This window comes from Pteronotus mesoamericanus, unplaced genomic scaffold, assembly GCF_021234165.1.
Source record: "Pteronotus mesoamericanus isolate MK-2021 breed Mesoamerican mustached bat unplaced genomic scaffold, CSHL_Meso_final contig_214, whole genome shotgun sequence".
Lineage (NCBI taxonomy): Eukaryota > Metazoa > Chordata > Mammalia > Chiroptera > Mormoopidae > Pteronotus > Pteronotus mesoamericanus.
Genome location: NW_026555089.1, coordinates 682785 through 709774, shown reverse-complemented (window position 1 = coordinate 709774; position 26990 = coordinate 682785). Strand labels below are relative to the sequence as shown.

General features: G+C 71.5%; 1 protein-coding gene across 1 annotated transcript; it reads right to left on the bottom strand.

The window, feature by feature from the left end:
- Nucleotides 1-18632: 18632 nt before the first annotated feature.
- On the bottom strand, nucleotides 18633-26287 carry MRPL23 (mitochondrial ribosomal protein L23). Its single transcript, XM_054570730.1, has 5 exons — nucleotides 26241-26287; nucleotides 23307-23429; nucleotides 22404-22486; nucleotides 21843-21916; nucleotides 18633-18855 (listed from the first exon to the last, which is right to left on the bottom strand). Exons 1-5 carry the CDS (start codon nucleotides 26255-26257, stop codon nucleotides 18670-18672), a joined length of 483 nt encoding a protein of 160 aa, XP_054426705.1. The 5' UTR covers nucleotides 26258-26287; the 3' UTR covers nucleotides 18633-18669.
- Nucleotides 26288-26990: the final 703 nt, after the last annotated feature.

Genomic DNA, 26990 nt, shown 5'->3' with positions numbered 1-26990 from the left:
TCGCGCCGGGGATCCCCCTGCCACCCCACGCTGGCCTGGCCCCGGGAACAGAGTCCTCTGAGGGAGGAAGCCCGCCTCTCGGACAGGACGGCCGGGCCCCGCGTCCCTGTCCCCGGCTGGGCGGCGATGGGGTGCCCAGACTCCAGAGCCTTCTAGCAGGCGGGGGGAGACCCTGCCGCAGCTGGCCTGGGGGTGCCCGCATTGGGCAGGGGGCGGCTTGGGCTGGAAGACCCCCACACTGCCCGCCCCTGCTCTCTGGGGATCCAGGGCCATCAGAGAAGCGCCAGCAACAGTGTTTATTTTCAAGTGACATTTTTAAGAAAAACAGCTTCCCCCAAATGCTTGACCTTGCGTCTGGAATGTGGAGAGGTCGACAGCTGTCCGCTCCCCGGACCCTGCACAGCCCCTGACCGGGGATGGGGGCTGGGGGCCTCCTGGGGGACACCGGCTGGACGTGGTCGGAGCGTGGAACCCGTCCCTGGGCTCCGTTCCCAGTCTCGCTGTGTCCCCAGCAGGGCGCTGACACCCCCCCCGCCAGCCCCTGCAGGGACAGCTTATCTTGGCCGGGGCCCGGCACCCGGGCTCGGAGTTCTGGGACTGGGATCCCGGTAGCACGTGCCGCGCTCCGGGGCAGCCCCGGGCTTCTGCCCCCACTGGGCTCCCAGCTTGCGTCCCCCTTGCCGCCGCCGCCGCCGGCGGGCCCCAGCCCCCTCGGCCTCCTTAGAGCCCCCACCTCCAGGAAGCCCTGGGGAGCTCAGCGGGGGTCTGTTGCTGGGGGGCCGCTGACGGCCCCCCATGCCTCCCGGCCCCCAGCAGGGGCCCGTGCCTCTGCCCACAGGCCCTCAGGCTGAGGGTGTGGGGAGGGCCCCGTCGAGGACGAGGACGGCGGGCGACCCCCTGCCGCGGGCGGCTCCCGGGCCCTGCCGTGGCCAGGGGCTCCCGGCGGGGGGGGCGCACCCTGGGGGCGTTGGTCAGGCCACCTCGCTCGCTCATCTTGCCCTGGGGTGCCCGCTACAGAGAGGCGCCGAGGAACCCCACCAACCCCTGTCCCAGGCCATGGCTGCCCTCCCCCCGCGGAGGGGCCTGGCCCCGGGGTCCCTGACAGCCCATTGCCGAGGGGAGGAGGCGCCGGCACTGCCCCCAAACCCCGCGGCTTCCTGTTTCGCAGCCCACAAAGCACTAAAGGCCGCAGGTCCTGGGACATCAAAGGCCCCGGGAAGCTCATTGTGCTGAATTAAGTGTCAATGAAGCGCAGGCATGTGGCTTGCATTTCCACAGTGACGCCTGCCCCGCCTGCCTGCTGCTCGAGGCTGGGGCGCGGGCGGCGGGGGGACGGGCTGGAGGGTGGCCTGCCGGAACTGGCCCCCGCCCGCTGCCCCTCGCCCGGGGGAACAGCACACCCCAGGCCCTCGCGGGGGACCCGCTCTGAGCCCCGGAGAGAGCGGACCGAGGGCCGGGGTTTGGGTGGGTGCTGCCCGCCTCCCCGGGCCCCCACTGGCCGCCTGGGGGGCAGCCCCGAACGTCTGCGGGGCCCAGGGCAGCCTGCAGGGTGGCCTGGCCTGTAGCCCCTTTCCTCCGAAGGCTGTGCTCAGCCATCTTGCCTGGGGCATGAGGAGCTCCGGGCAGACAAAGAGCCAGGAGCTCCATCCCCCTAAAGAGCCCTGCTGGGTGGGGGACAGGTAGGGGAGGCTGGGGGAGGCAGTGGCGGGAGCCCCAGAGCCCGGCCCCGCCAGACTCCCCCTCCCCCGCGAGTGGCTGGACTGCCAGCAGCTGCCATGTTTCAGGAGAGGGGAGGGCGCGGGGCCCGGGCCGGGGGCCGGAGAGGAGGCCGGAGGAGGGGCGCCCAGAAGTCAACGACCCAGGGCTTTATCTTGGGTCTCTTTGCACAGCGTCTCGTCTGCAAAGTTGGCTGAGCAAACACGGGAGCCAAGGGTCGAGGAGATAGGGCCGGCGGTCCCCCGCCGCCCCCTCTGCCGCAGGTTTCTGTGGGGCCCTGCTCTCCCGGTCAAAATCCAGCTCGCCGCCTGCCCCCTCTGTGACCCGGCGTTCCGGAGCCCGGGGTCCCCGCACCCCCCCGCGGCAGGCCGCAGCCGCCCCCCCTGTGCTGGGGGACGGCCGCCCGGGCAGCGCCCCCTCGGACGGGAGGCCCCCCGCGCCCACAGCGGCGTTGAGCGCTGCGGGGGGGCTTGGGCTGGTGGGGGGCAGCTGGAGCCCGTCCTCCCCCAGGGCCCCTCGGCGGAGCCGCGTGACTTGGTGTCCCCAGCGTCACCCAAGCCCCGGAGCCCTGCCGGGTCCACTTTGGGGGGAGGGCGCGCCTCCTTCGGGGAGGCCCTGAAACCCCAGCGAGGGGGAGACAGGGGAGTTGGGGCCGGAAGGAGCCGCGTGGGAAGCCACACAGGCAGGGCTGGGGGAGGGGCGGCGAGGGGCCCCCTCGCCCCTCCAGCAGCTGCTGGGCTTATCCGGCCCTCTCCCCTGTGTGAGCATCCACCCCAATCAATCATGGAGGCCTTGGCCCAGGGGCCGGGACAGCTGCAACTCCAGCGGGTTCCCAGGGGCCAGACCCACCGGAGAGCAGGCTCGCCCCTCCCCCGAGGGGCGCCCCCACCGGGGGCCCGGCCCGGAGGGGCCCGGCCCGGCCCGCAGAGGCCGAGGGCGCGAGGGAGGAGGGGGCCCGTGCAAAACGCCGCCAGCAGGGGCCCAGCCTTTGGCTTCCCGGGCACCCCCGCCCCGGGAGCCCATCCCCGGCTGAGCCCCAGGGCTCCGGCGGCGGCGGCGGCGGTGGCGTGGCCGTGGGTGCTACCCAGGGCTGGGGGCCGGTTCCCCACCAGTCCAGGGTCAAAGGCCTTTGATGCGCCGCTGGAGGCAGGGGGCAGGCTGACGGACGGGGACAGCTGCTCCCCCACTCGCCCGCGGGCACAGCGAGCCCCCCGCCTGCGCGCCAGGCCCACCCAAGACCCCGCGCCCAGCCCCCCTCGCTCTAATCCCCCTCCGGCCTCTTCCCAGCGCTCCAGGCATTCGGACACATTTTCCAAATTCTCGGGCCACGGCTGCTTCCTCTTCAAATTCCTCGCGCCCCCACCCGGCCCCAGCTCCGCCATGGGAAAGGCCGCTGCTGCCCGGACACATGCTCCGTCCCGGGCGGGGCGGGGGCGGGGGGAGCGGCTGGCTGGGCCCAGCAGCTGGGAGGTGTGGGGGTGCCACGGAGAAGAGCCCAGATTCTGGGGGCGCCGTGGGAAAGTGGTGAGGGGGTGCCCCCGAGCCCCTCCGGCTGCAGCCCGGCCGCTCTGCTCGGGGTTTCCGGCCGCGAGGGGCTCCGGGGAGGGAGACGGGGCTCCCGTCAGGGACCGCTGGGTCCTGCTGGCACCCGGGCGGAGCGCGGCGCCCCCCCAGGAGCCCTGGCACCAGCGTGCCCTGCCGCAGGCCTGCTCCCTGGCTCAGAGCTCGACGCCCACAGCCGCCTCCGGGGCCGGGCGGCCCAGGGGACACATGGACGGCGGGAGCCGGCACGGCCACAGGGTGACTACCCAGCAGACGGAGGGCAGCCTCCCTGCCGATAACGGTGGGGGGGGGGGGGGCTTCCTCTGCCCGCTGGGAGCAGGAGGGAGACCAGGCCCCGGGCCCCGGGCCCCCGCCTGTGTGCGCCGCGCTCTCGGTCAGCCTGCAGCGGCACAACCAGGCCCTTCTGGACTGCAGCCCAGGGTGGGGGCCACACCAACGCTCAGGTGTTCCCACCCCGCTGGAGGCCCCATTCGGACCGGGACCCTGGGCCTCCCCGCGGAGGCGGCCTGGCTGGCCCCCACCGGGCCTTCCTCCCCACGGCTCTGACCCGCTCCGCAGCACCCTCTTCCCTCCTGTCTCTCCCGCTCCTTTAACGTTCACAATCAGAGCTCTCCCTGCTGCCTGCGGGGAGGGGACCCCAAGGCAACGCGGGCCATAGCGCCCCGTCTCCGGCCCGACTGCGGCCCGTCCACGGCCTCCGCCCTGGGCCTGGCCCCTGAGTGCTCACGTCCCCGACCCCGGCCCCTCCCTGGGCCGCACGTGAAGCCTCCAGCGCACCCCGCTCCTTCCCTCGCCGCCCGCCCAAGCTCCTCTGCTGGAGGATGGCTCCGGTGATCCCCGCGGCCAGGCCTCCGCCAGGCCACCGACAGCGCGGGAGCCTGCGCATTTCCCTTGTCCTGCGTTCCCCCCCGCCCCCCCGCGTCGGCATGGGCAGCCACACCGGCCCCTGGTCAGGGCCAGGCCGTTCTGCGCGGGAGCAGGGGCCAGGGAGCCAGAGTCTGTGGGTTGGGGCGGTGAGGGGTCGTGGCGGGAGGGTGGGGGCAGCGTCCCGGTGGGGGGCAGGACAGGCAGGCAGGTCAGTGACCAGAAGCAGGGGCGGAGCCCCAGAGCCAGGCCGGCGGGATGCCAGGGGACACGGCCCGGCGGGCAGGACGGGACCACAGGCGCTGCTGACTCGGCCCTTCGCGCCGTAGTGCTGTGCGACCTGGGCCGTGGAGCCCGCCGGCGAGCGCCTGAGCGGGAAGGTCAAGGGCGCGCAGCCCCTTTGCGCTGCGGTGCCACCACTGCCTGTCCCCCCAGATGCGCCCCCCTCCCGGATGGAAGCCCCTGGACCTGCCCCTGGCCTCCTCGGCCTTCACCCCCGAGGGCAGAGGGATGGGGAGGCAGCCGCGCGTCTCGCAGCGGCCATCAGAGACAAGCGTCCACGGGTCTCCTAAAGGTCCCGCGGAAAGCACGTGGCGGCTGGGCGCCGGGCAGGCAGGGCAGGGACGTGGCGGGGAGGCCCGTAGGCCTGCAGCCGGCGGTGAGGAGCCGGCGGCAAGGAGCCGGCGGCGGGAGAGGCCCCGGCCCCGCTGCCCACCTGCTGGCCGGAGGGCCGGCCGCACAGCCTTGACAGCTAAAGGGGTCTCACCTCCCAGCCTCTGGTTGTCATTAGCCGCTCGCGGGCGGGGGCGGACCCTGCAGCCAGCGAGGGTCGCAGCTCGTGAGGGGCCACCTGGACCTCATTATTCTTAAGTGGTCGGGTCTGAGAGTGCGGGGGAGGGGACAAAGAGCGGCCGACCCCCACTCCCTTCCCGGCCAGCACTTCGGGCCTCCATGTGGAGTGGACTGAACCAGGCCCCGGAGCCTGGAAGGGGCGTCTGCAGACAGCTCAGCCCAGCAGGGGAGGGGCCCGAGGGGAGAGGCAGGACGCCAGACCCCGGTCCTTCTCTGTCTCCTGAGGGTCCCCGTCCTTCCCGAAGGCCCACCAGGGAGTTTGCAATCAATGCCACCGTCAGTGCCCAACCCTGGGGAGGACCCTCCTGGCTCCCCGGCGCGAGTCAGGATGAGGCTCCGTTCCTGCCCCCAGGCAAGGAGGAGCTGAGGCCGCGCGGCCGGCACCCCGGGCCCCGGGGTCGCAGCTCTGCACCCCATCCACGTCCCCCCCAATTCGCTCTGGAGCCCAGGGGCATCCCGGTCGCCCCCTGGCCGACCATGGGGGTGTGCAAAATGGCCACCGGAGGGAGGTGGGCAGGCCAGAGGGCGGGCGGGGACAGGGTGGCCTCCAGCTCGTGGACTGGGCCGGGCGCGCGGCCGGGCCCTTGGCGTCCTCACCCCGTGTTTCTGCCCACTGAGCAAATAAATACACGCTAAGTGAAGCACAGACCAGCGCGGCCAAAGGGACAGTCGATTGTATCCTTTCTTCTTAATTCCTTTGGCTTAAGGTTTCCCGGCCTGGACAACCTGTCCGAGGGAAAGGCCGTCCAAGGGCGCACGGGCACCCGTCCGGGGACGCTCCGGCGGCGACCAATCCCCGGCTGCCCGGGGCGCGTCCTGCACCGCGGGTCTTTGCCCAGCCGGCAGCCGGCTGGTTGGGCGGCAGCCACCGTGGGTCCTCGAGTCCGGGAGAGGCAGTCCAGGATGGACTTAGGATGGAGACCGGTGTGTGGCCGTGAGGCGGGGAGGGGCCCGGGCTGGGGCAGAGGGCCTCTTTACCGTCCCCTCGGCCAGGCCGCGGAAGGCAGCCCTCGGCCCCGGCCCCGGCCCCCGGCAGCCCCCCGAGACCACCCTGGGCTGGAGCCCGGCACAGTCGCCAGCGCCTCTCGGCTGTCCAGCTTGGGACAGGTCAGTCCCCAGAGGTCCAGGCTGCAGCAAGTCCTCAAAGAGCCTCAGGGTCATGCCGGGCACAGGAATGAGGGGGGCCGGCGTGGTTGGGGAGCCCTCCGTGGGCGTTGGGGATGCCCCCGGGCTGGTCCGCAGGGCCGCAGGCCCAGGGTCCACTCTGTGGGCTGCAGGGCGCCAGGGCCCTGCCTCACAATGCCCAACCCAGACACCCGCCCCCCACCCCCAGCTGGCACCCTGCAGCCAAATGTCCTGCATGGTCCCGGGGAGGAGCCCACCTCCTGGGCGTGGCACCCCCAATCCCGCCCAAGTGCAGCCTCTTCCCTGCCAACCTGGCTCCCCAGAAGATGGGAGCCCCCCCAGGCTCACTGGGTCCGGGGATGCCCCCCTGCACCAGCGAGCTCGCTGGACGAGGCGCTGTGGCCCGGCCCACGCGCACCCTGACTGGCCTTCAGGGTGAGCGGACCTCATGAGGGAAGAGCCTCTGCGTCTCCCTGCTCAGCCCCCCGGCCCCGACCCCATGGGGCTGGGAGTCTGGGAACAAGCGAATAACGAGCCTCCTCCCTGCCTCCCCACGTGGGCCTGGAGCTCACAGCGACGCCATGCCTGTTTCCGGGCCTTTCTCCAGGGGCCCTGCAGCCCCAGCCCAGCGGGGGGGGGGGGCGGGGGCGTGAGGCTGTCACCCACTGAACGCGGGCACGGGAGCTCAGGGAACGGGGGGAGGGCACAGCCCAGCTAGGGGGGTCCACAATGCACTGGACAGCGTCAGGCCCTCCTCACCCTGAGGGTCAGCCGGGGGTCCTGGGAACGGAAAAGGGGTGAGAATGACCCTGAGTTTCTAGAAGTTTCTTCCACATCCTTTCTGACCGAGTTACTATGTGCCACTTTGCCCCACGGGCACCTGGGCCCCCACCCGCCTCTGGCCACGAGTAGAACCCTGGACCCAGCCCCCCCAGGCTTGCCCTCGGCCCGGCAACGGGGAACTCTGCCGTTCCCGCTCCAGAACCCCGCCCCTCCCTGCTCACCATGCTGCCCGAAGGGACCCCAGCCTGCGGGGACAGCCACGAGGGGGAACGCAGCCCAGAACCCCCGCCCCTCCGCACACCTCCCCCTCCACCAGCCCGAGAGGCAGGCGTCTGTCTGTCCGCTCTGGCCGCCGCCCGCCGTGGGGACCGAGGGCTGCGCTTCGGGGCCGCGGATGCGCAGCCCCTCCCCCGCCCGTGTCCGGCCGCTCTGGCCACGGCCCCCCAGCCCTCTGGTCTCCACCCCTGTGCCGTGGCCCTGCCCCAAGGTCCCAGGCAGCCCCTTTCCCGCCTCACACGCCCCGTCCCCACTGAGACACCCCATCCTTCCCAAGCCCCTCACCTGCAGGCCCCTCTTCCCCGTGCTCCACCTCCCAGAACCTTCTGCCTCCTTCCTGGTCCCGTCTCCACAGAGGCAGGAGGGACAGCGGGCTCTGGCGCCGTGGCCCAGGACGCCGCTGGCCGCCTCCCAAGGAGGCTCGAGGAAGTGGCCGTGTGGGCGGCCGCGTGGGTGGCCGTGCGGGTGGGTGGCCCGGGCCGGAGGCGCGGGGGGCCTCGGCAGCCAGCACGCGTCTGGGGCGGCCTCGCCCTCGCAGCCCGGCCGGGGCACCTCTGGCCGGGGCGACCCGCCGGCGCCGCCGCTTCCTGGCCTGAGACGGCGCCCCTCGCGCCGGCAGCCGTGGGCAGGCCGCACGCAGCCTCGCTCGGGCTTGGCTCTGGCCTGTGTCTGCGGCCATGGGACCGCGGGGTCCCCACCGTGGCCCTCAGGCCGCCCCACAGCCTCGTCCGGGCCTCACGGAGCCCCAGCAGGACTGGACGTGCGGCCGGTGGACATGGGCGCGGACCGGGTGTCCAGAAACAACTTGACACCTGGCCAGGGCGGCCCAGGCCTGGCTTGAACAGGACTTCCCCCCAAGGGAAGAGCTGGCCCGCTGTCCGCCGCCAGCCCTCGGGCGCCGGGGCCGCCTCTCCCGGCAGTGGGCGCGTGCTGCCGCATGGAGGCAGCAGCCAGCCCAGGTGGGGGTGGAGGGGGCACCCGGCTACTCCGCTCCCTGCAGGGCAGGGAGGGCTGGGAAGGACGGGGACGGGGAGAAGGGGCCTGGGGTGGGAGGCGGCGTGGCGGGGAGCCGGTGCCGGGGCAAAGGGGGCTGTCGCTGTGGAACTGTGCCGCGCGCCCCCGGCCAGGCTCCGCGGGGTTGCAGAAAGTGCTGGCCATCTGAGCCCGCGGCCAGGCCCGGCGGGGACAGGAAGGAGCTCGCTGCCTGGCCCTGGGCCCTGCTGACCCTGTTCCCGTTTCCAGGGCACCAGAGCCACTAAACCTGCCGGCTCGGTGCCCGGGACGGGCCCGCCGGGACTCTCCCGGCTGGGCTGCTGGCCTCAAAGGGTGGAGGGGCACACCGCCCGCACCCCCCGCCCCGACGCCCTGGTCCAGCTCCCGCCACCGGGCCTTCCCATCGTCCCCACCAAGACCCTGGGCGGCCTCTCCCCCTTGGGAGGAGGCGAGTGGCCGGGCTGTCCTCCCCAGGAGCCCCCGGTCCCCTGCATTGCCCCGTCCCTTGCTCTCCCCGTGGAGAAGGCCTGTGCTCACGGCGCAGCAGGGCCACCCTGGGCGTTCCTGGTGGCCCGAGGCCGCCGGGAGGAGGTGGGGAGCAGCCCCACGGGCGTCCCGAGGGCCTGCCCAGGAGGCCAAGGGCGGCGGCAGCCGCAGGGAGAGCCGGGCGCACCCCCGCCGGCCTCCATGGCCCCAGCCGGTCACTCCACGGCGGCGGCAGGGCCAGGCATGGGCGGCCCACACCGGGGCGTGCGATGAAGAGGGAGGGTCAGCGCCGGGGGCAGGGCGGTCAGGCCGGACTCGGCCAGGGGCCCCGAGCGAGGCAGGGACACAGACTGGGAGGGCCGGGGGCAGGCTGGCCGGCTCTGAACCTCGGTGTGGGACAGAGAGCTGGACCCCAGGTGATGTCTTTGGTGCGCCGGTCCCGTGGGGTCCCCGTGGAGGTCACAGGAGAGGGGCTCTCAGGCCGAAGCCTGACGACGGCCCCAGGAAAGCAGGGTGCACTGGGCAGGGCTGGGCCGGGGGGGCCCCCGGCTCCGGGAGAGGCGGCGGAGGGCCAGGCGGGCGGAGGCCTAGGGGAGCAGCCCCGGCTCGCGGGGACGGGGCGCGGAGGGGAGCTGCGGGGGGCGCACGGGGGCTCCGTGGGGCTGGAAGGTGGGGCGGAGCTCCCGTCCCACGGCGTCTGGGAGGCAAGGCCGGGCTGTGTTGGTGCATGGGCGAGGCCGCGGGGGCCTGGAGCAGAGCCAGGAGGACCCTGGGCCGGGCGGGGTTTGGGGTGCCAGGGCCCCGGCGAGCGTGTGGCCCAGCCAGGGACGAGGGCACGGCCGGCGCTGCCCAGCCGGCGGGCGGGGCGGGCGCGCGAGCGGGGCTGGCGGGCGAGCGGGGCCGGCAGCATGCAGCCCCCGCCCCCGCCCGCCCCCACCTCCGGCCTGCCCGCTCAGGGGCCTTCTGGATTCCATCAGGTGTCGCAGCCATCTGGCTGTGACATAATGAGGCAGGCCTGGGTCAGCGGGGTGACCTCTTGTGGCCCCGATGTTTGGAAATCCCCAAATCAAAATGACCCAACAGACAGGCTCAAGACGGAGCTTTCCAAGTGGGCCCCTTCAATTACTGAAGGACCCACCGGCCAGGCCCTTCCGATTACCGCTTCCCGCGGAGGGTGAAGCAGCTGGACCCCAGGACCACCTGGGGCAGAAGCGGTCCCCCCGACCAGGGGCACCTCTCGGAGGGCGGGGGAGGGGCCGGGGGGAGGGCAGCCGGGGCCGCCGAGAGCCGGCCACAGGAGACAAAGGGCGACGCTCGCCCAGCGCCACGCCCGGTATGACCTTTCGCCCGCGCTCCCACCTCCTGTGGGGCCGCGGGCGCGAGCCGCTGGCAGGACGTGGTGGGCTGGAGCAGGGTCCAGCCAGAGTGGAGCCCGGGGAGGAGGCCCACGCGGCCGCCGGAATCAATAACCCACAATCCCATTGGCGGACGGGGTGTGGGGAGGGGGTCCCGCCTGTCCCCAGGTCAAAGTCCGCTGTGAACCGGCCAGACATCTTTCCTGTTCTCCTCCAGGTGTTTTCTGGAAAAAAAAATACTTTCCAAAGTACATGTTGAAACTTCAGCAAGAAAACAGTGTCAGGAACCGGTCATCTCCTTCCCAGCGATAAGGCCGGCCCCACCCCACCCCCAGGCTGGGGGCTGCCGGTGCTGGGGAACAGGCCGCGCAGCCTCGAAACTGCCGCAGGGGCGGCGGTCCGGGGCGAGGGGCACGTCCGCACAGGGCGCTGGCCGCGGCTCGCCTCCTGCCTGCCCTGGGGGCCGGCTGGTCCCACATTCCTGCAGCCAGACATGTCCAGGTGTCCCCGTGGCATCCAGGGCTCTCCCTCAGGCCCCGCCCGGCCCACACACAGGGGCCCGGCGGCGGACAGCTCGGTCACACGGCCTTTCCGAGCAGTGTCCGGCTCGCTCCTGGCCCGCAGCACAGGCCTTGGGGGCCGTGACGCATCCCCCTCGGGGGCCACAGTCCCCTGTCCACGGCCCGGGCCCTGGGTCCACAGCCGCAGTCGCCTCTGGGGACCGGGTCCGGCCGTGGGCGTTGGGGGTTCAGGGCTACGCTGGTCGGAGGCGGAGAGGTGCACAAAAGACCCCAGCCTCTGCCTCAGTTTCCCCTTGGTGGCACAGACAAAACTTCTCGAGGGGGTCCCCAAGAGTCCCCAACTGAAACAGAGCCTTGGCCTCGGCGGCGAGAGAACCGCCAGGCCCTTGCGCCCCGGGCCGCCGTGCCCAGGGCCACTGCCAGGCCCCCCGGGGGGTGAGCGGGGCGCTCCTCGGGCCGTGGGTGCCGGGCCCGACCCCTGGGGCCGTCGCCTGGGAGAGGGGCTGGGGAGGAGGCGCTGGGGAGAGAGCCGGACGGTGGGGGGCGGGGGCCAGGCCGCCCGTGGCCTCACGGTGTGCTGCTGCTGCTGCCCCCCGTCAGGAGGCCACCACCTGGGGGCTTCGACCCTGCGACCCTGCTGGCCCTGCTCTGGGACCCCAGCATCCTGAAGGGTGAGAGCAGCTGTGGCGGGGTCACTGCATCCCCATTTTAACAGAAGGAGACAAGGACGCCCTGAGGGGTCCCAGCGTCCCGTGTGCAAGTGGCCCCGCGCCCCGAGCCCTGGCTCGCCAGCGGCGAGGCCCTCTCTTGACAAACCCCGACTTCCGGGGGGACCCTGGCGAGGAGAGGCTGCCGGCTGCCGCGCCCCTGCCTCCACCTGGGGCACACATGCCCTGGAGGGGTTCCCGGGCTGGAGCCAGGCCAAAAGGTGAGTTCCTTCTCCCAGTCAGGCTGGCCCATCCCCTTGAAGGGACAGGGAGTCAGGGGGCCACTCTGTTGTGGGCTGTTGTGCGGCGTTGCCGCAGCAACGCCGTGGGTGCGGCGGGGGGAGCCATGCCTCAGAGGTGACCAAGTGCTCCTGGTCCCGCCCAGGGAGCCCCCAGCTCCCACCCAGGGCTGTCGCCCCGGCCCCGGCCCCGGCCCCCGGCCCCCGGCCCCCGGCAAGAATGCTCCGTGACCCTGTGGGCGAGCCTGTGTCCCGGCACGTAGGGCTGAGCGCGCCTGGCCGGCGCCTGCCCCCTCCCGCCTGCAGGCCTCGCCGCCCGGCCTGCCGCCGACCCGCCCCCACGGCCACCCTGCCCTTCTCTGGTCCGCGCCTAGGGACGCTCAGAGGCTTCCGGAGTGGCCCTGCCTCCCGCCTGGTCCCCGCAACCACGCTCCCCGCACTGCACCCCGTGCTCCATGGGTCGCCGCCTAGCCTGGGTCCCCCGACTGCCCCCCAGCCCCACCCTGCCGCTCAGGGCACACGCCCAGCCCCCCGGGCTGCCGAGGGGGCTTCAGGCGGGGGGACCGGACGGGCCCTGCCCGGCCCTCTCCTCGGGGCTCGGGGCCACGCAGCCTCCTGGCCTGCGGAGGTTGGGGAGCTCAGAAACTGCTGCCCTGGCGGGGTCGTTGTGACTGACAGGGACAGCTGCGTCCCTTCCCGAGGCTATTTTGGTTTCTGCAAGTGGGGGGGGCTCCGGCATCCAGGCGAGCAACTCGATAGCTTCAGATGGAGGGCGTTCCTGGGCCCCCCGCACCCCAGGGCACCTGTCGGCCCCTCGCTCCCCAAGCCCCATAGGAGGCTGGGACACATAGTTTTCCTGTTTTGTACCGGCCAAGGGGCCAAAAGGGATTTAGTGGGGGCAGGGGGCGGGGGGCGGGGGGGATGGGACCAGCAGGAAGGTGAGGACCGGCCAGGGCCGGAATCCCCCGCCCCGGGGCCGCTGCTCCTGACCCCAGTGGGGCTCCCTCAGCGCCGGCCGCACTCCCGCCAGCTCTTATTTTTAGGAGGCACCTTCTAGAACGTGTGCTGCCTCAGTCCGGGGCCCTGGGGACAAGCTCAGCGTGGGCCCTCGCCAGGCTGCCCAGGGTCCAGGGGAGACCCTGGCCAGTGCTAGAACCTGGGTGCTGAAGTCCTGAGTGGCTGTCCCCACATCCTCAGCCATGCTTGCCCCCCACAGGGGCCAAGGCGCCTCCCCGCAGCCCCCAGGGCTGAGCCCGGGGAACGGGGCGCCGGCTCCTGTCCTATACGCCCTTTCCCGGGAAGCCCTGGGGTCACTGCAGAGCGCTGGGAGGGAGAGGTTCGTGAGCTCGGGCCCCAAAGGGTGTCCCCCATTCCAGGTCCCCGCTAGCCAGGCCTCCATGGGCTGATGGGAGGCTGAATAAGGAAGGAAGCACGGGACCGTGGGGCTTCTCTTTTTGGAAGGACAGAAAACTGGTGCGGTGGGGACCTGGGCAGCACCCTAAATGAGAGGGGAGCAGGGGCGTCCTGGACGCCAGGGAGCGGCCGGGCAGCAGGCCGCGGCGGGCCTGGGTGCTCTCTAAGGGTGAGTGTGGGCTAAGCCAAGGCGGGGGCAGGGCACCGCAGGAAGGGCGACAGCGCAGGTCGGTGCAGGGGGACAGGAACCTCGGTGGCCTTACCCTGCCCACCAGGGGCCGGGGGCCAGCACGGATGGAGGTTGCCTTCCCAGGCCAGCAGACCCGCGGCGCTGCTGTGGGCGCGGCCTGGTCTGGGGCCACACGTGGCCGGCCATGCGGTCCCCCCAGGGTCCCCTCCGGGGACCGGGACCTGCCTCGTGCGGTCGGCCCCACTAACGGCCACAAGGGAGGCAGCCCATCCCGGGCCGGAGCCACGCCCTGCAGGGTGTCACGGGCCACATGGGCATCGGGCATGGTGACCGACAGCCACAGGGACAGAGATCCCGCTGGACAGGGAGCTCCAGGCCTCGCGCACCACCAGGGCGCCCCTGGGCATGGGGGCGGGCCGGCGGGGCGAGCCCAGTGTGGGCCCCCAGAGGGCGCGGGCGCCTCTGCCGGCCGGGACCGCCTCCGCCCACCCCGCGTTATCATCCCCGCGTTTCAGACAACGTCAAGGCTGCAGCCCGCGGCCTCGCAGCCGCAAGGCCAGCCGCGCGAGCCCCTGGCCCGCATGTCACCCCCCCCCCCTCACCCAGGCCCCTGTCCCCCTCCGAGGTCCGACGGCCTGCTGGCGGCCGGCGCTCAGGCTGCGGAAACCCAGGGCGACCTTGGGAGGCCGTGGGGCGGAGGCCCTGCCGGCGGCGCGGGGTCGGTGCACGGGCGGCAGAGCCCCCCCACCCGGTGCCCCTCGTCCGCCCGCGCGGGCCCACCTCCCCGCTGAGCGTGTTTCTGGGCCCTGGGGTCTGGCCTTGAACACCCCGCCCCACCCAGGAGCCCAAAGCTGCCCCCACCCCAGGTCCCCAGCCCACGCAGGGAGGACGTACTGTGTGCTCTGGTCCCAATCAGCGGGGCAAGAGGACTCTCTCAGCCGCATTCCGGGTGGGACGAGCACAGGCCAGGCCGCCTGGGGTGGCCCGGGCTCCGCCCAGGCTCCATGTTGCGGGAAAGAGACACCATTTTGTCACCTGGGGCTGCCTCAGAGATGCATGCGCGGGGGGACCGGCCGTCAGGGCCTGGTGGGCCTGCCCTCACCCCGGCCCCCGGCCTGGGCAGCCAGACTCCCTGGGGGCGGGTGGGGGCGGCGGGGGCTGCCGGGGCCGGGGGGCCGGCACGCCCCCTCCCCTGGGCAGCCTGGCCGTCCCTAAGCGCCAAAGGCAGCACCCAGTCACCGGCCTGCAGGTCCACGTCCTGAAGTGGTCTGGCCACACGAGGCCTGGGTCACCCTCCGAGTTAACGGGGTGCGGAGAGCAGGGTGGAGGGGGCAGATTCGGGTGCAGCGGGGCCACGGAGCTGCCGGAGCCCGGTCCCAGGGGCCTGCTCCCTCCCGTGCGCGTGCACACGCGCCGGGGTTGGGGGGCGGCCGAGGCCTCTGCACACCGGGCTCCCCCCGACTCTGGCAGCCGGCGTGGGGTTTTATGAGTGCTACAAATCAGATATCACACAGTTTGGGGCTGACATGGTTTTTATAAGAATTATTGAGGGCCCTGGCCGCCGGTGAGTGAAGTCCCAGGGAGAACCTGGCAAGGAACATCCAGCTGTTTGGGCCGTCGGAATTCCAAACACTTCGTAAAGTAAAGGTATGAGAGGCCAGCACCTTGTTCTGTTTAAGGGGCGCTTCGCCCCTGCCCTGGGCCTGCCGCAAAGGCTTCTGGGAGGCCCCTCCCCCAGCCGGCAGGGAGGGCGCCTGCAGCTGCGAGGCGGGGTGGCTGAGGGGTTCTCCGGGAGCGTTTGCCCCCCACCCCGGAAGTGCCACCCAGAAGCCTGGGAGGCCCAGAGCCCTGGGTGGCCTTCCACACTTTGCTGAGTCCCCCCTGCCCCTGCTCAGGCTCGCAGGCCTGCAGCGGCCGCTCGGGGCCAGGGGGTCAGCGCGGGGGTGGTCCTCCAGGTGCCCCCCGGCAGCACACAGAGCCTCGCGGGGCCGCAGGAGGGATGGTGTGGTGGGTGGCCCAGGGTCCCCGACGGCACGTCCGCCCGTGGGTGACGGGGCCGCGGGGACGTGCCCGCGTGGGCTCCGCCGCGTGGACAGCGACGGTTGAGTCGGAGGACATTCGAGCACTGTCACAGTCACCCAACTCAGCCCCGGGTCCCGCAACGCCCCTTCACCGTCCGCGCGGGCCCTGGCGTCGGGACGCTGGGGCGGGGCCTGCAGGCTGGACGGACAGACCGCCGGGGGAGGGGCCAGGGAGGAGGGGCCGGGCCCCTCCCATGGGACAGCCCGCCGGGCACCCCGCGCTGGGGCTACTCGGGGATGCTTCCGGGCGGCCCGCAGAGCGGTGCCCAGGGAGCGAGCCCACAGGGGCGCGAGGGGGGCGGGGCGGGGGCTCCCGGGGGGCCGGCGGCCAGCCAGCTCTCCGCCTCGAGCTTCCCAGAGAGGAGGTGCTGGGCGACCCGGGGCGTGCGCGCCCTCGTCCTTGCAGGGCGCCCAGGTGGGGCGGGGGTGGTGACACTGCAGCAGGAGGGGTGGATGCAGAACCTGGGGACCCCAGGAGCAGAAGGGCTGCCACGTGCAGCACGGGACCCCCGTGGAAGGGGCGCCCCCCGGCCCCCGTCGGAGGAGGCGGAACCAGGCCCCGCAGAGCCGGGCGGGCAGAGCGCAGCTGTGTGCCCAGAGGGCTGCCCCCGGCCCGGGGCCTGGCCTTGTGCGGGGGGCGGGCGGGCTGGCCCCCCTCCCCTCCCCATGACGTCAGGGCTCCAGCATCCGCCCCACGAGGCTGGGGCCAATCAAAGCCAGATGTGGGAGCAACAGAAAAATGCTGATTATTTTGACTAGGAAAAGCCCTATTTACAAAGAAATAATGAAGTGATTTGGGGGGATTGGTGTTGGGGATGATCTCAGCGGGAAGGAGTCAACGCAGATGCTACCCGGTCGCCCCCTGGACCACGTGTGCAGCGGACCCGGGCCAGCTGCCTCCAAGGCCAGTGGCCCCGGTGTCCCCACAGGCGTCTCAGGGTGTCCGGAGCCGAGCCCGGCGGGGTGCAGCTCGCGCGGGCTGAGCTGGGGGCAGACCCGGAGGAGGCCCCTGGGATGGAGACTGGGTCCTCGCCCCTTTCGCTCAGGAAGAAGAGGCGCCTTGGGGGGTGGGGGGCAGAGCGCTGGGCTGGCAGGAATGGAGGGAGCCCTGCCAGGCGCAGGCGGGGGTGCAGGGCCCACCGTCGGCCACGGGCAGAGTCCTGGTGCGGCTCGGAGGGTGGATCCTGGGCCCCGAGGGGACTAGGGGGTTAGGTGCAAAGAGGGGACAGGCATGCGCACCCACTGCGACTGGGGATCAGCCCAAGGCCCCTGCCGCGGGGAACCCGGCCCTCAAACCGGGGCGGACGGGGCTCCGAGGGCGAGGGCAGGGTACCCCTGGAGGGGCAGGAGGACTCGGGGTGCAGCACTTGGAGAAGGAGAGGGGCCCTGGGAGGGGCCGAGCCCCAGGGCCAGCCTCCAGCTCCCAACCTGGGGGTCTCTGAGGGACCGGCTGGAGTGATGCGCTCTCTGGCACCCTCTGTAGCAGGGACTGGCCGAGGGCGCGGCCCTGTCTCTCCACAGCCTTGGGGACTTGAGGAACTTGGCGCGCCCCTCCCACGCAGACTGCTCCGGACACGGTGGTCCGCGGGGTGGAAGCTGCCGCGCCGGCTGCGGGGCCCCCGCCGTGCGCGCGCTGTGGGGCAAATCCGCTCAGCGTCGAGGCGGGCGGTCCAGGCGGGCACCGGGCTGCGTGAAAGGAGCCGGTCACTGCAGCCCACGTGCACCACCTGTGTGTGTGAAACAGAGTCCCCAACAGCAGCAGGTCGCGCATGGCACAGCGGCTGGGCCTCTGGGGCGTGTCCCTGGGGGCCACAGAGTCAGGCGCGAGGCACGGGGCCGAGGGCTCCGTCCCCGGGCAGAGGTGGCGCCAGCCCGGCCCCCACAGCCCTTTCCCAGCAGGCCTCTGCCCGGTAGCCCAGGCCTCGACCCTCCTGCAAAGCGAACGGACCCCCGCAGGACATCGTGGGGACGAGGGGAGGGGCAGAGTGGCGCCCCGAGCTGGGGGCTCCCAGCGGGAGGGTCCACAGGGAAGGGGCGGCCCCAGGGCCCCTCACCGGCCCTGGCCCCGGAGAGGACGCCCCGTGAAAGCGGGCCTGCCGGTCCCCTGCAGGAGCGGACGGGTTGTGCGGCCACGTGGGGGTCTCGGGGCCCAGGCTGGGGGTCCCCGGGGGGCTTCCTCTGCGCCCCACGCACGGGGGTGCACAGCAGGCTGAAGCCAGCTACGCAAGAAAAAGGAGTCACAGAGAAGCCACGCGTGGGGCGAAGGTGGGCTCCCACCCCAAGCCTGGGGGCAGCGAGCCAGCCCCTTCTCAAAGCGCTGCGCCCGGGGGCGGCAGGGCGTGGGGGGCTGGGCGGCGGAAGGCCCACCCCCTGGACTCCTGCACGCTGCCCCCCCCCCCGCACCCCTCCCCTCCTGCCCTGCCGGGACCCTGACAGTTCACGAGGGGGCTGTGCCGGCCCTGGGGCGCCAGAGGGGCTGAGGACCTGAGGCGGGGGGCTTCGCCCCGACCCCGCAGCAGGCACCTGGGCCTGTGGGGGCCCCAGGGCGCAGCACAGGGAGGAGCTGCGAGTCAAGGCTGCCCGCAGGCGGCAGGGGCCGCGGGGGCGGGCGAGCGTCCTCCCCGGCCTTGACGGTCTCGGGCTGCAGGCCCCGAGTTACTCCTCTAAGGAAAGCGCCGTGGCCGCGGCCTCGGCTACTTCCAGACCTTCCTGCCACTTTAAATCAACACTGAAGGGCGGAGCGTGCCCCGCCCTTCACCCTGCCAGTGTGGAGGGGCGCCCGGGTGTCTGTGGGGGGCCAGCCAGCTCCCCACTTGTCTCCCCACGCAGCCCCCGGGGAGGACAGCAGGGCAGAGACGTGGCCAGCCCTCTGGTGTGTTGGCCAGGCCCCCGGTGGACCTCCCTCGGCATCAGCCTCCCCAGCGAGGGGCTCACAGCCCCCCGCGACCGCCCACTGCCCCTTCTCCGCACCCAGGGGGCAGCCGGCTGGGGGGTGCGGGGCAGCTCAGACGCACAGGCGAGGCCTGAGGCGCCCGAGATGCAGGGACGGGCCTCCTGGACCCTGCGGCCCCGCTCTGCGCCCATCCCCTAAACACCACCTCCCTCAGACCCCTCCGCCCGTCCACTCCACACCCACCGGCCACATGAAACCAGAACCTCAGCCTCGGGGGGCTGCAGCTGACGCCCACCCAGCGCTCACGAACCGCCCCCGTGCCTGGGGCCAGCCTCTCAGTGTGCACACTCGGGGCTGGTTCGCGGGGGCTCGGGGCTGGTTCGCGGGGGCTCGGGGCTGGTTCGCGGGGGCTCTCCCCAGCGGGCTCTCGCTCCCACGCTGCACCAGGCCCGCCGGCCCCGGGCGCCGTGTGCACAGGCAGGGAGCGAGGAGCGGGTCTGCCTGGAACTAGCCACAGAGGCCTTGGTGAAGCCCGCAAGGGGCGGGGGAGAGAGGAATGGAGCCCTTGGTCCTGTTCACACACACAGCACTTTTATTGAAGCTGCCAGCCCGTCACAGGCCAAACCAGTCGGGGACGCCCCCGCGCCGGGGGTCGCTGCTCTGCCTCTTCCGCTGCTCCTCCAAGAGCTCCTCCTGGACTCTGTCCTCCGCGGAGGTGCCTTCGCCTTCGCCTTCGCCGTCAGGGCTCGGCTTTTTCTCAGGAAAGAGGTCCGGGAAGGTGAAGGTCTGCCCGTGGGCCTGCGGAGGACAGGCCGGTGCTACAGCACAGCCGCTCCAGCCGCCGTAGGAGGACGGGTGGGCGGCAGGACCTCTGCAGGCGCCGAGGGCCACCGCGCCGCGTGGACAGAGCCCCGCCCGGGCTTGGCTCCCACCCCAGGCCCCCAGCACAGCTCAGGCCTCTGTGCCCCGAGCCGCGTCCCTGCCTGGAAAGAGCCACGGGGGGTGCGGGCTCCAGCCTCCTGCGGGGAGGCAGGCCAGTGAGAGGGCTCCCCTGCGACGGGGCCCCCCACCCGCAGCGTCCCTTTAGGGGTGCCGGCGGGCGGCCTGGGAGGCTCCGGGGGACATGGCCCCGAAAGCCCTCCCCTGCAGCGTGCCTGCAGGCCTTCAGCCGCGTTCCCGCCCGCCCCCGGCACCGGGCCCCCGCGAACCAACCGCCCAGGCGGCCGGGGTGGTGTCCGCACACCAGGGCGGCCCACAGCACTCAGGTCTCTCCAAAGGTTCGGTGGTCCCTGCCCCCGGGCCCACCGGGCCCCCCAGGCTGAGGACCGGGAAGCCGGCCCCCGGGTGGGGGAGGGAGGACCCCAGCTCCTAGGCAAGGCGGGCGAGGGCACCCCAGACAGGTAGGGGAGGCGGGGGCGGCACGGCATGCGGGACATTCTAGTCGGTGAAATCAGTAACGCGTGCTTGGTTCTCGCAGACCCTTGCTCTGCAAAGAAATGGGGATGTGGGCAGGCGGCCAAGTGCGAGCCGCCCCGGCCCCCGCGCCCCCCGAGCCGTGAGTTTATACATTCGGGTCACGTGGCGCGGGCGCAGGCCTGCGGTGATGAGAAGCAGCCGCGGCGTGCTCGGTAGCCAGCCCGCGGGAGGATTATCTTACACGTTTCAAACCTTTTTTTTTTCCTTTTTTAAAATACCAAAGGGCAACAGTTTACATGCAGGGCTGATTGCCCAGAACGGGGGGTTATGTTTAATATATCGAGGTGATTCTGCTAGTTTTCTGAGGTGGGGGAAACCCAAAATGACATTTTAAATATAAATACAAAGACGGCAATTTGCAACGGCCGGGGAAAAACACGAGGGGGGGAGGGACTCTCCGTTTCCTCCGGGACGGCTGTTGGCGGTGCCCACACGGCCCCTTTCTGGAGAACTTGCCTTGTGCTTTCAAAAACAAAACCCTCAAAATGCACCCTGAATGCGGAAAAGTACAGAAAAGCACAAAAATGTCATAAAAGTGAAGAAACGGGGCCAGCTGCCATCCGGAGCCCAGGGGCCCTGCCTGCCGGGACGGCTCCCGCGGCCCCGCAGGCGGTGGCGCTCATTCCTGCGCTGTGTCAACACCGGCTCGGGGGCAGGCCCGCTCCGTGTGCTGCGCGCCCCGAGGCCCTCGCCGGAGCGGGTGAGGGGCCGGAGAGATGCTTATCAGGTTCTCAGAGGAGGAAAAAATGCGGGTCTCCCACCGGCGGGGCCGGCTTTTCCGCAGCAGCAGCCCACTCCAAATAAACCTGGCAATTTAATTTGTCTTTCTCATCGACTCTGTGTGCTTTGTAATTAGCTGTTCTTAGAAGCCCTGAGGGGACCCACAGCCCAGGCCAGCAGAGAATGGGGGACAGAGAAGGGACCCCTTTCCGAGGGCCCAGGCCCAGCCTCCTGGCTGTTTGCAGGCTGGGCAGAAATCTGCAGGCACTTTAGGGGGTGGGGGCGACAAAGGCGATTTTGGAGCAGCAAGACAGGGCCCGCAGGGACACCGTGTCCCTCGCTGGGGGCCTGCTTCTCGCCGTGGGGTTCACAGCACCTCGGGCGGCAGCTGCGGCCCCGGGTCTGAGTGCAGTTCGGTTCGGGTTTTCATGAGCAGGGAGAGGGCAGGAAAATGCGAGGTTCAGGTGACTCCAAAGCCACCTGTGACCTCCTCGCGGCGGCGGAGGCCTCAGGGCGAATATGGACACGCAGGCTGTCCCCAGCCTGCCGTGACCAGGGCGGACGGCCAGGCCCACACAGAGGACACGGGCGTCCTCATCGGCCGGCAACACCCCCCGGCCCCCCACGCGAGCCGGTTCTCTGCACGGCAAATTTCAGGCCAAATAATTGCAGGCCCCCGTTTCGGACAGCAGCTGTGACCGTTTCTCAGAAAAGCTGCCACGCTGCCTCGGTCCCCAACAGGCTGCCTCCGGAGGCCCCAGGCAGGTTGGCGGCCGAGGGTTCGCAACAGCGCTACTGCCATCTAGCGGCCGGCTGCCCGCCCGCCCGCCCGCCCGCGGCTCCACCACCCCAGGCTTCAGACTGGAGGGGGCAGCTCCCCGGCCCAGCGAGCAGAGCTGACCCTGGGAGGCTCCCACCCAGCGACGGCGGAGACCCTGCCCGAGACCACAGGGTCTGGCTATCAGTCAGGGACGCCCGGGAAAGCATGCCGGTCTGGGGTCCCACGGTCACAGTGGGAGTGCGGGGAGGGGCGGGCGCATGCCTCTGGCCATCCCAGCCCTGGGCCTTCTCAGTAAAGGCTCATGTGGCCGGGCCCTGCTCCTGGGGCCCCTGGCCGGGCGGCAGCCGCAGGGAGAATTCCGGCTGCTAGCCAAGGCCCAGCCGCACCGTGCACCCCGAGGCAGCGCTGCCTCCCATCCAGGACCCGCCCGGGACCGGCCTCCCAGCAGGCGGCCTTGGAGGCTCAGTGAGACCTGGGTTCTGTCAGAGCCCAGACCCCCTGGCCTGGGTGGGCCTGCTTTGCCCACAGCACGTTCAAAGTTCAAGGCTTGATGAGAAACTCCTGAGAAGTTCCACAGCGCCCCGGGCCCCTACCCCCCCACCTGGCTTAGCTGCGCTCTGAACCCCCACCCGCCTGGGCTTCGCTGTGGGTTTGCGCCGCAGCAGCGGGCCTTGGGACCCTGCCGCTCGAGCCCCCCCCGGGGGCCACCGGGCAGTGGCTGTGGCACAAACAGGCGCCGCCCCCGGCACAGTCCCTGCCTGTCGGCCCATGGGCCAGGGCCCCCCGCCCCAGGCGCACGCACACTCACCAGCTGCACGTAGGCCACCTTGTAGTCTGGCTGCTTCACCCTGACGTTCCTGTGGTCCCTCTTCCTGTTGGAACCTGCCGGGGGGGAGACGCGCGTCACTGTTGGCATGCCGCTTCAGGCGCGGCGGACACGGGGACCCGCTTTCTAAGGGCCCCCCGAGGGAAGCGGCTGGCTCAGAGGCCGGCACGTCACAGCCGAAGGAGCCGTCTCCGGCACGCGGCCTTGGCCCTCCGCGAGGCACCCCAGCATGTCTAAGACAACGCGGGAGACCGGCTTCGGGGTCAGCACAGCGCTCTCGCTGGCTCGGCCCTTCTGGCCGTGGGCCTCCAGAGGATGGGGTGACAGGTCCCCAGGAAGGGCCGTGGGAGGCAACGCCTGGCAGTGCTCAGAGCAGCTCGTGGGGCCAGCCCACGGCCCCGGGGAAAGTGTCGCCCTGGACGTCACCCAAGTGCCAGGCCTCAGTTTCCCCCCATGCCAAGGACCAGATCCACGGGGCCGCTGTGAGGGTGATGTGGGCTGGTGTGTGGAGCGGCATGGCCCGCAGGCCCGCCCGGCACCTACCGTGCTGCACCCGGGTCCGCACGGCCGCCACGGGCACGCCGTAGATGCGCTCGAGGTAGTTCCGCAGGTCCACCCTGGTCATCCTGGGCGTGGGGGACGAGGACATGGACGGTGAGCCCGGCTGATGAGAGGCGGCGGCGGGGGGTACGCGCAGCCTCACGGGCCACATCCAGGAGCAGCCCGGGCTGCGGCCCCCCGGCGCGGCTCCCTGGCCTAGGTCAGGCCTGCTCACCCACCCGCTGGCCCACGCTCCAGAGGCCAGGAGGCCAAGCTCCGGGGGGCTCTCCCGAGGGAAGCGGCATGCGAGCGCCCCCAGCTACCGGGAGCCCAGGCTGCAGCCGCCGCCCGACCACACGAGCCTAACCGGCGTTTCTAAAAACTCTCTGTGTTCGGTGGGTTGCGTCTCATTTCCTTTTACCTTAAACGTATCAGAAACTCGGCCCCCAGCCTCCCCTGCCGCTGCCCCCGCAGGCGCACACGGAGCGCAGGCTGAGCTGGGCCGCGCCCGGGACAGTCACCCCCGGGGTTCAGAGCACACTCTGCAGAGGGGGGGGCGACGAGAGGCTGGGCCCTGGGGTAACCGGAGGCCTGGCGAAGGAGCCCGTGGGGGACCCTGGCTCTGGCCTGTGTCTGCAGCTCTGGGGACCAGGCCCAGCCTGGGGGAGGGGGTACAGTGACTCAATTCAACGGCAGGGGAGTGGATGGGGGTGGGAGGGGGGTGCGCGGGAGAGAAGCCGGCTCCGGTCCCCCACCCGGCTCCTCCAGGTGGAGGGCGCCCAGCGACCTCGGCAAACAGCAGGCCTCTGTCAATATTTGCAGAGCCTCGCGGGGCGGCCTTGCAGGCCTTTCCAGGCGGGGGTGGGGGGAAGCCGGCGCCCCCTGCCTTGGCCCCCGTGGACTCACTCCATAGGGATCCGGAACTGCACAGTGTCCTCGGGCTGGGCCGAGCCGGGCCGCACCAGCTGGATGAAGAAGTTGGTGCGGAAGACGCGAAGCTGGGGGTTGCCCAGCTGGTAGAGGGGGTACCTGTGGGGGAGACACTTGAGTCCTCACCGTGCCCAGCGCACCCCCAGCGGGCAGCCACCCAGTCAGCAGCGGTGGGGAGCACAGGGGGCCGCTCTCTGCAGGCCACCACTCATGGCGCCCACGGCCCCCTCAGCCCCACGACTCACTCCCGCGGTTCTGCCCAGCGGGTCGGCCGGTCCCCTGGCCATGGCCCCTCCATGGCGCAATGTGGGCTGGCGCCCCGAGGCCAAGAAACACACAGAGGCCGCAGAGAACGCACCCCCGACAGGCACGCGGCCCCAGCGTGGCTGCCGCCATCCCAGGAGTGGGCCCCGCTTGGGGAAGGCCCACCGACAGCACAAGGCGCCCAACACCTCCCTGGCGCCCGGTGAGGTGGGCTCGCAGGCACGGGCTCAGCCTCGCGGTGCAGACGGGGCCACTGCCCCACACCCCCGCCCCCTGCCCTCGGCAGTGCCGGCTCCGCCAGGATGGGAGGCTAAGGGAACACGAGGCTTGCACTTCGCTAACCCCGAACTCACCCTGAAAGACCCCGTGGTGGGCAGGCCGGGAGCCCTGGGGCAGGTCTGGGTGGGAGGCAGGTGCTGGGAGTCTCCCAGCGGGCCTCAGCCATCCCCAGTGACCCATCGGCAGCACCCAGCATCGAGGAAGGGACTCGCTGTGGCCAAGCCCCAAGCTGGCTCCTGCCTCCCACGTCTGCGGCGGGTGAGGAGGGCCAGGGGGTCAGAGGACCCGGGTGGGACGTCTTGCAGGGAGCAAGGGCTGAGTGGGCGCCTGGGGTGTGACTGGGGCAGGGGTGGTGGGGGCTCCCCCAGAGGGTGGCTTGGGCTGGGATGCGTGAACTGAATGGCTGGGAACCATCTCTGCGGGCACGTGGGTGAGCGAGGCAGCCGCAGCGGCCACCCCAGCGAACCTCCTCACGGCGCAGCCTCTGAGCAGGCACAGGCCCCGGCGAGGGGCTGGGAACGCCGGCCGCTCGGAGGGGTGCAGGGCCTGCCTTGTTCCCCCTTGTGTGAGTTCAGGCTGACAGCCAGCCACCCGGGGGGCTCTTTTCCCCTTGGGAACCAAGAGCAGTGCTGCACGGGGCAAAGGCTGGGGCCCAAGGGTCACTGGGAATGTGGGGGCACCAGCTCAGACCCCCCCAATCTCCCCAAGCCCTCCGGCCGCCTGGGGTCTGAGGGGGGTGCTCAGCTGCGGGTAGAGAGGCCCAGGGTGAGGGTCTAGATGAGAGGCCAGGGCCGGCAGGGGCGCGCACAGCCCCCCCACGCTGAGCCCCAGGCCCTCTCAAGGCCCCTGCCTGCAGCCTGGGACCCCCCAGCTCGGGAACAGCCCGCGCTGCTGACTGCCCTCCTGCTGGGTCCTGGAACGCAGCTCCCTGGGCCTCCTGGAGGCCCAGCACCCCCGTGGGGCCCACCCCAGCCTCTGGGCGGGTTTCACCCAGCCCCCTGCCTCCCTGACCGCTCCCGCGGTGTTTCGCAAGCACCTCGACCTAACATCTCTCAGGCAGAGCTCTGAATTTCTTCTCTCTCCTCCAAACAACAAGCTGGCTGGCTGCCACCAGCCCTCCCGCCCTGTGGCCCCGAGGGTGACTCATCCAGGATCCCACCCTCTCCCTCACCCCACCCGTGGCCCCACTGCAAGCCTCCCCTCTGGGCCTCCCTGGCCAGCAAGTGAGCACGTGCACTCAGGCTGGGCCCCGTCCTGGTCCCCTTCCTGGTCCCCTTCCTGCCTGCACGTCCCTGGCCTCCAGGGCGGCCTCAGAGCCGGCCTTCAGGGCCCAGCTTGGAGCTTCCCTCCTCGAGGCCCCTGCCCCTTTCCGCGGCTGCACAGAGCAGTGTCCCCCACCTCAGGGCCCCGCGCACCCTCTCCCCCACACCCATACCCCGGCCCAGCCGTGGGGTCCGCTTCCCGCCTGCGCAGCGGGGAGGGGGGTAGAGGGGGGGTGGGACACCACTCCCTGTCCGCTCTCCAGGGTCAAGGACGTGCACGCGTGCATGTATGCGTTCACTCATTTATTCATGCTTCAGACATACATGAATTCACGAGGCCTTCTGTTCACCGGGCCAGCAGATCCCTGTTTTAAACCCGCTCATTCATTTATTCACAGATTCACACATGCAGCAGTCACGGGGCCTTTTGTTCCCTGGCCGTCTGATCCCTGTTTTAAGCTTATTCATTCATTTATTCACAGATTCACACTTGCAGCAGTCACGGGGCCTTCTGTTCCCGGGGCCAGCAGATCCCTGCTTTAAACCCACTCATTCATTTATTCACAGATTCACACATGCAGCAGTCACGGGGCCTTCTGTTCCGGGGCCTTCTGATCCCTGTTTTAAGCTTATTCATTCATTTATTCACAGATTCACACTTGCAGCAGTCACGGGGCCTCCTGCTCCCGGGGCCAGCAGAGCCTCTGCTTAAACTCGTTCATTTATGCATGCATTCAAACACGCATGAATTCACGAGGCCTCCTGCTCCGGGGGCCATCGGATACCCGCGTAAACTCAGGGTGGTCGGCCGGGCCGTGCGGGGGAGGGGCCGGGGGCGCGCAGCGCGGCCCCGCCCCAATGCCGCGCGGGTGGGCAGGCCCTCGGGGCGGGGCCTGTAGGGCCGAGGGTGGGGCCCGGCCTGGTCCCGGCCTAGCCGCCGGACCGGTCCGCGCACGTGGCCGCGGGGGTGGCGGCGCAGGCTACGGGACTCGGACCGCGCTCCGGCCGGCCGCGCCCCTCTTCCCGGCCCCGGGCCTGGGTCCGCGCCCCGCTGACTATGACCGTGACCGCGACCGCCCCGCCCCGCGCGGGCCCCCCTACTCACAGCACGTTCCGCGCCATCGCTGGCTTCCGGTCCGCGGGCGGAAGGGACGGCCCGCGCGGCCCGCGCGGCCTCCGGCACAGCGCCCCCTGGCGTCCGGAGGGCGCGCCCCGCCCCGCGCGGCCGTCCCTGCGCCAGGAGACCGCAGCACCTGAGCCCCACCCGCCGCCCAGGAGCCCAGCCCCGCGTCGCTGTAGCTGCCTCCCCCCCCGCCCTCCCCCCGCGCCCCGTTCCCTGCTCCCCGGGGCTGGCCCTGTCTCTCTACACGTGCGACCCTCCGTAGAGCAGGGATGGCGTTGATGGGGAGCGTCCAGCCAGCCCCCGGGGAGAGCTGCTGTGGAGAGGCAGTGGGCCGGCCTGCAGGGTGGGGAGGGCACCCGAGAGGGCGTCAGGGCGCGGGCCGGTGGCTGCCCCCAGGAAAGCAGGGGAGCCTGCGGGGAGGCGGGCGCGTGCCCTTCCGGGGCCCGGCCCTGGGGCAGGGGCTGCAGGCCTTCCCCATGGAGTGTTTGCTGGTGGGAATGGCATGGTCGCCTCATCGGGAACGCAGGGCAAGGCTCAGTGCTAACGGTGGCTGCACCCGCCTGCTGGAGTCAGGGCCTTCCCCAGCGGGTCTCCAGGCCCACGTGGGAGGCCCGGTCCAGACCCTCAGGAGGAGAGGGGATGGAGGGCACGTGTCAGAAGGAGCAGCCCTGTGCTGGGGACCCTGGACGGGGACTGGCGGTGGAGTTGGGAAGAGGGATGGCGCTCCGGCGC

Coding starts and splice junctions, on each gene's coding strand:
- MRPL23 (XM_054570730.1), bottom strand. Junction 21,917..22,403: donor GCGGACCCGGGTGCAGCACG/GTAGGTGCCGGG, acceptor CCCCCCCGGCAG/GTTCCAACAGGAAGAGGGAC. Junction 18,856..21,842: donor AGGTGGCCTACGTGCAGCTG/GTGAGTGTGCGT, acceptor TGTCCTCCGCAG/GCCCACGGGCAGACCTTCAC.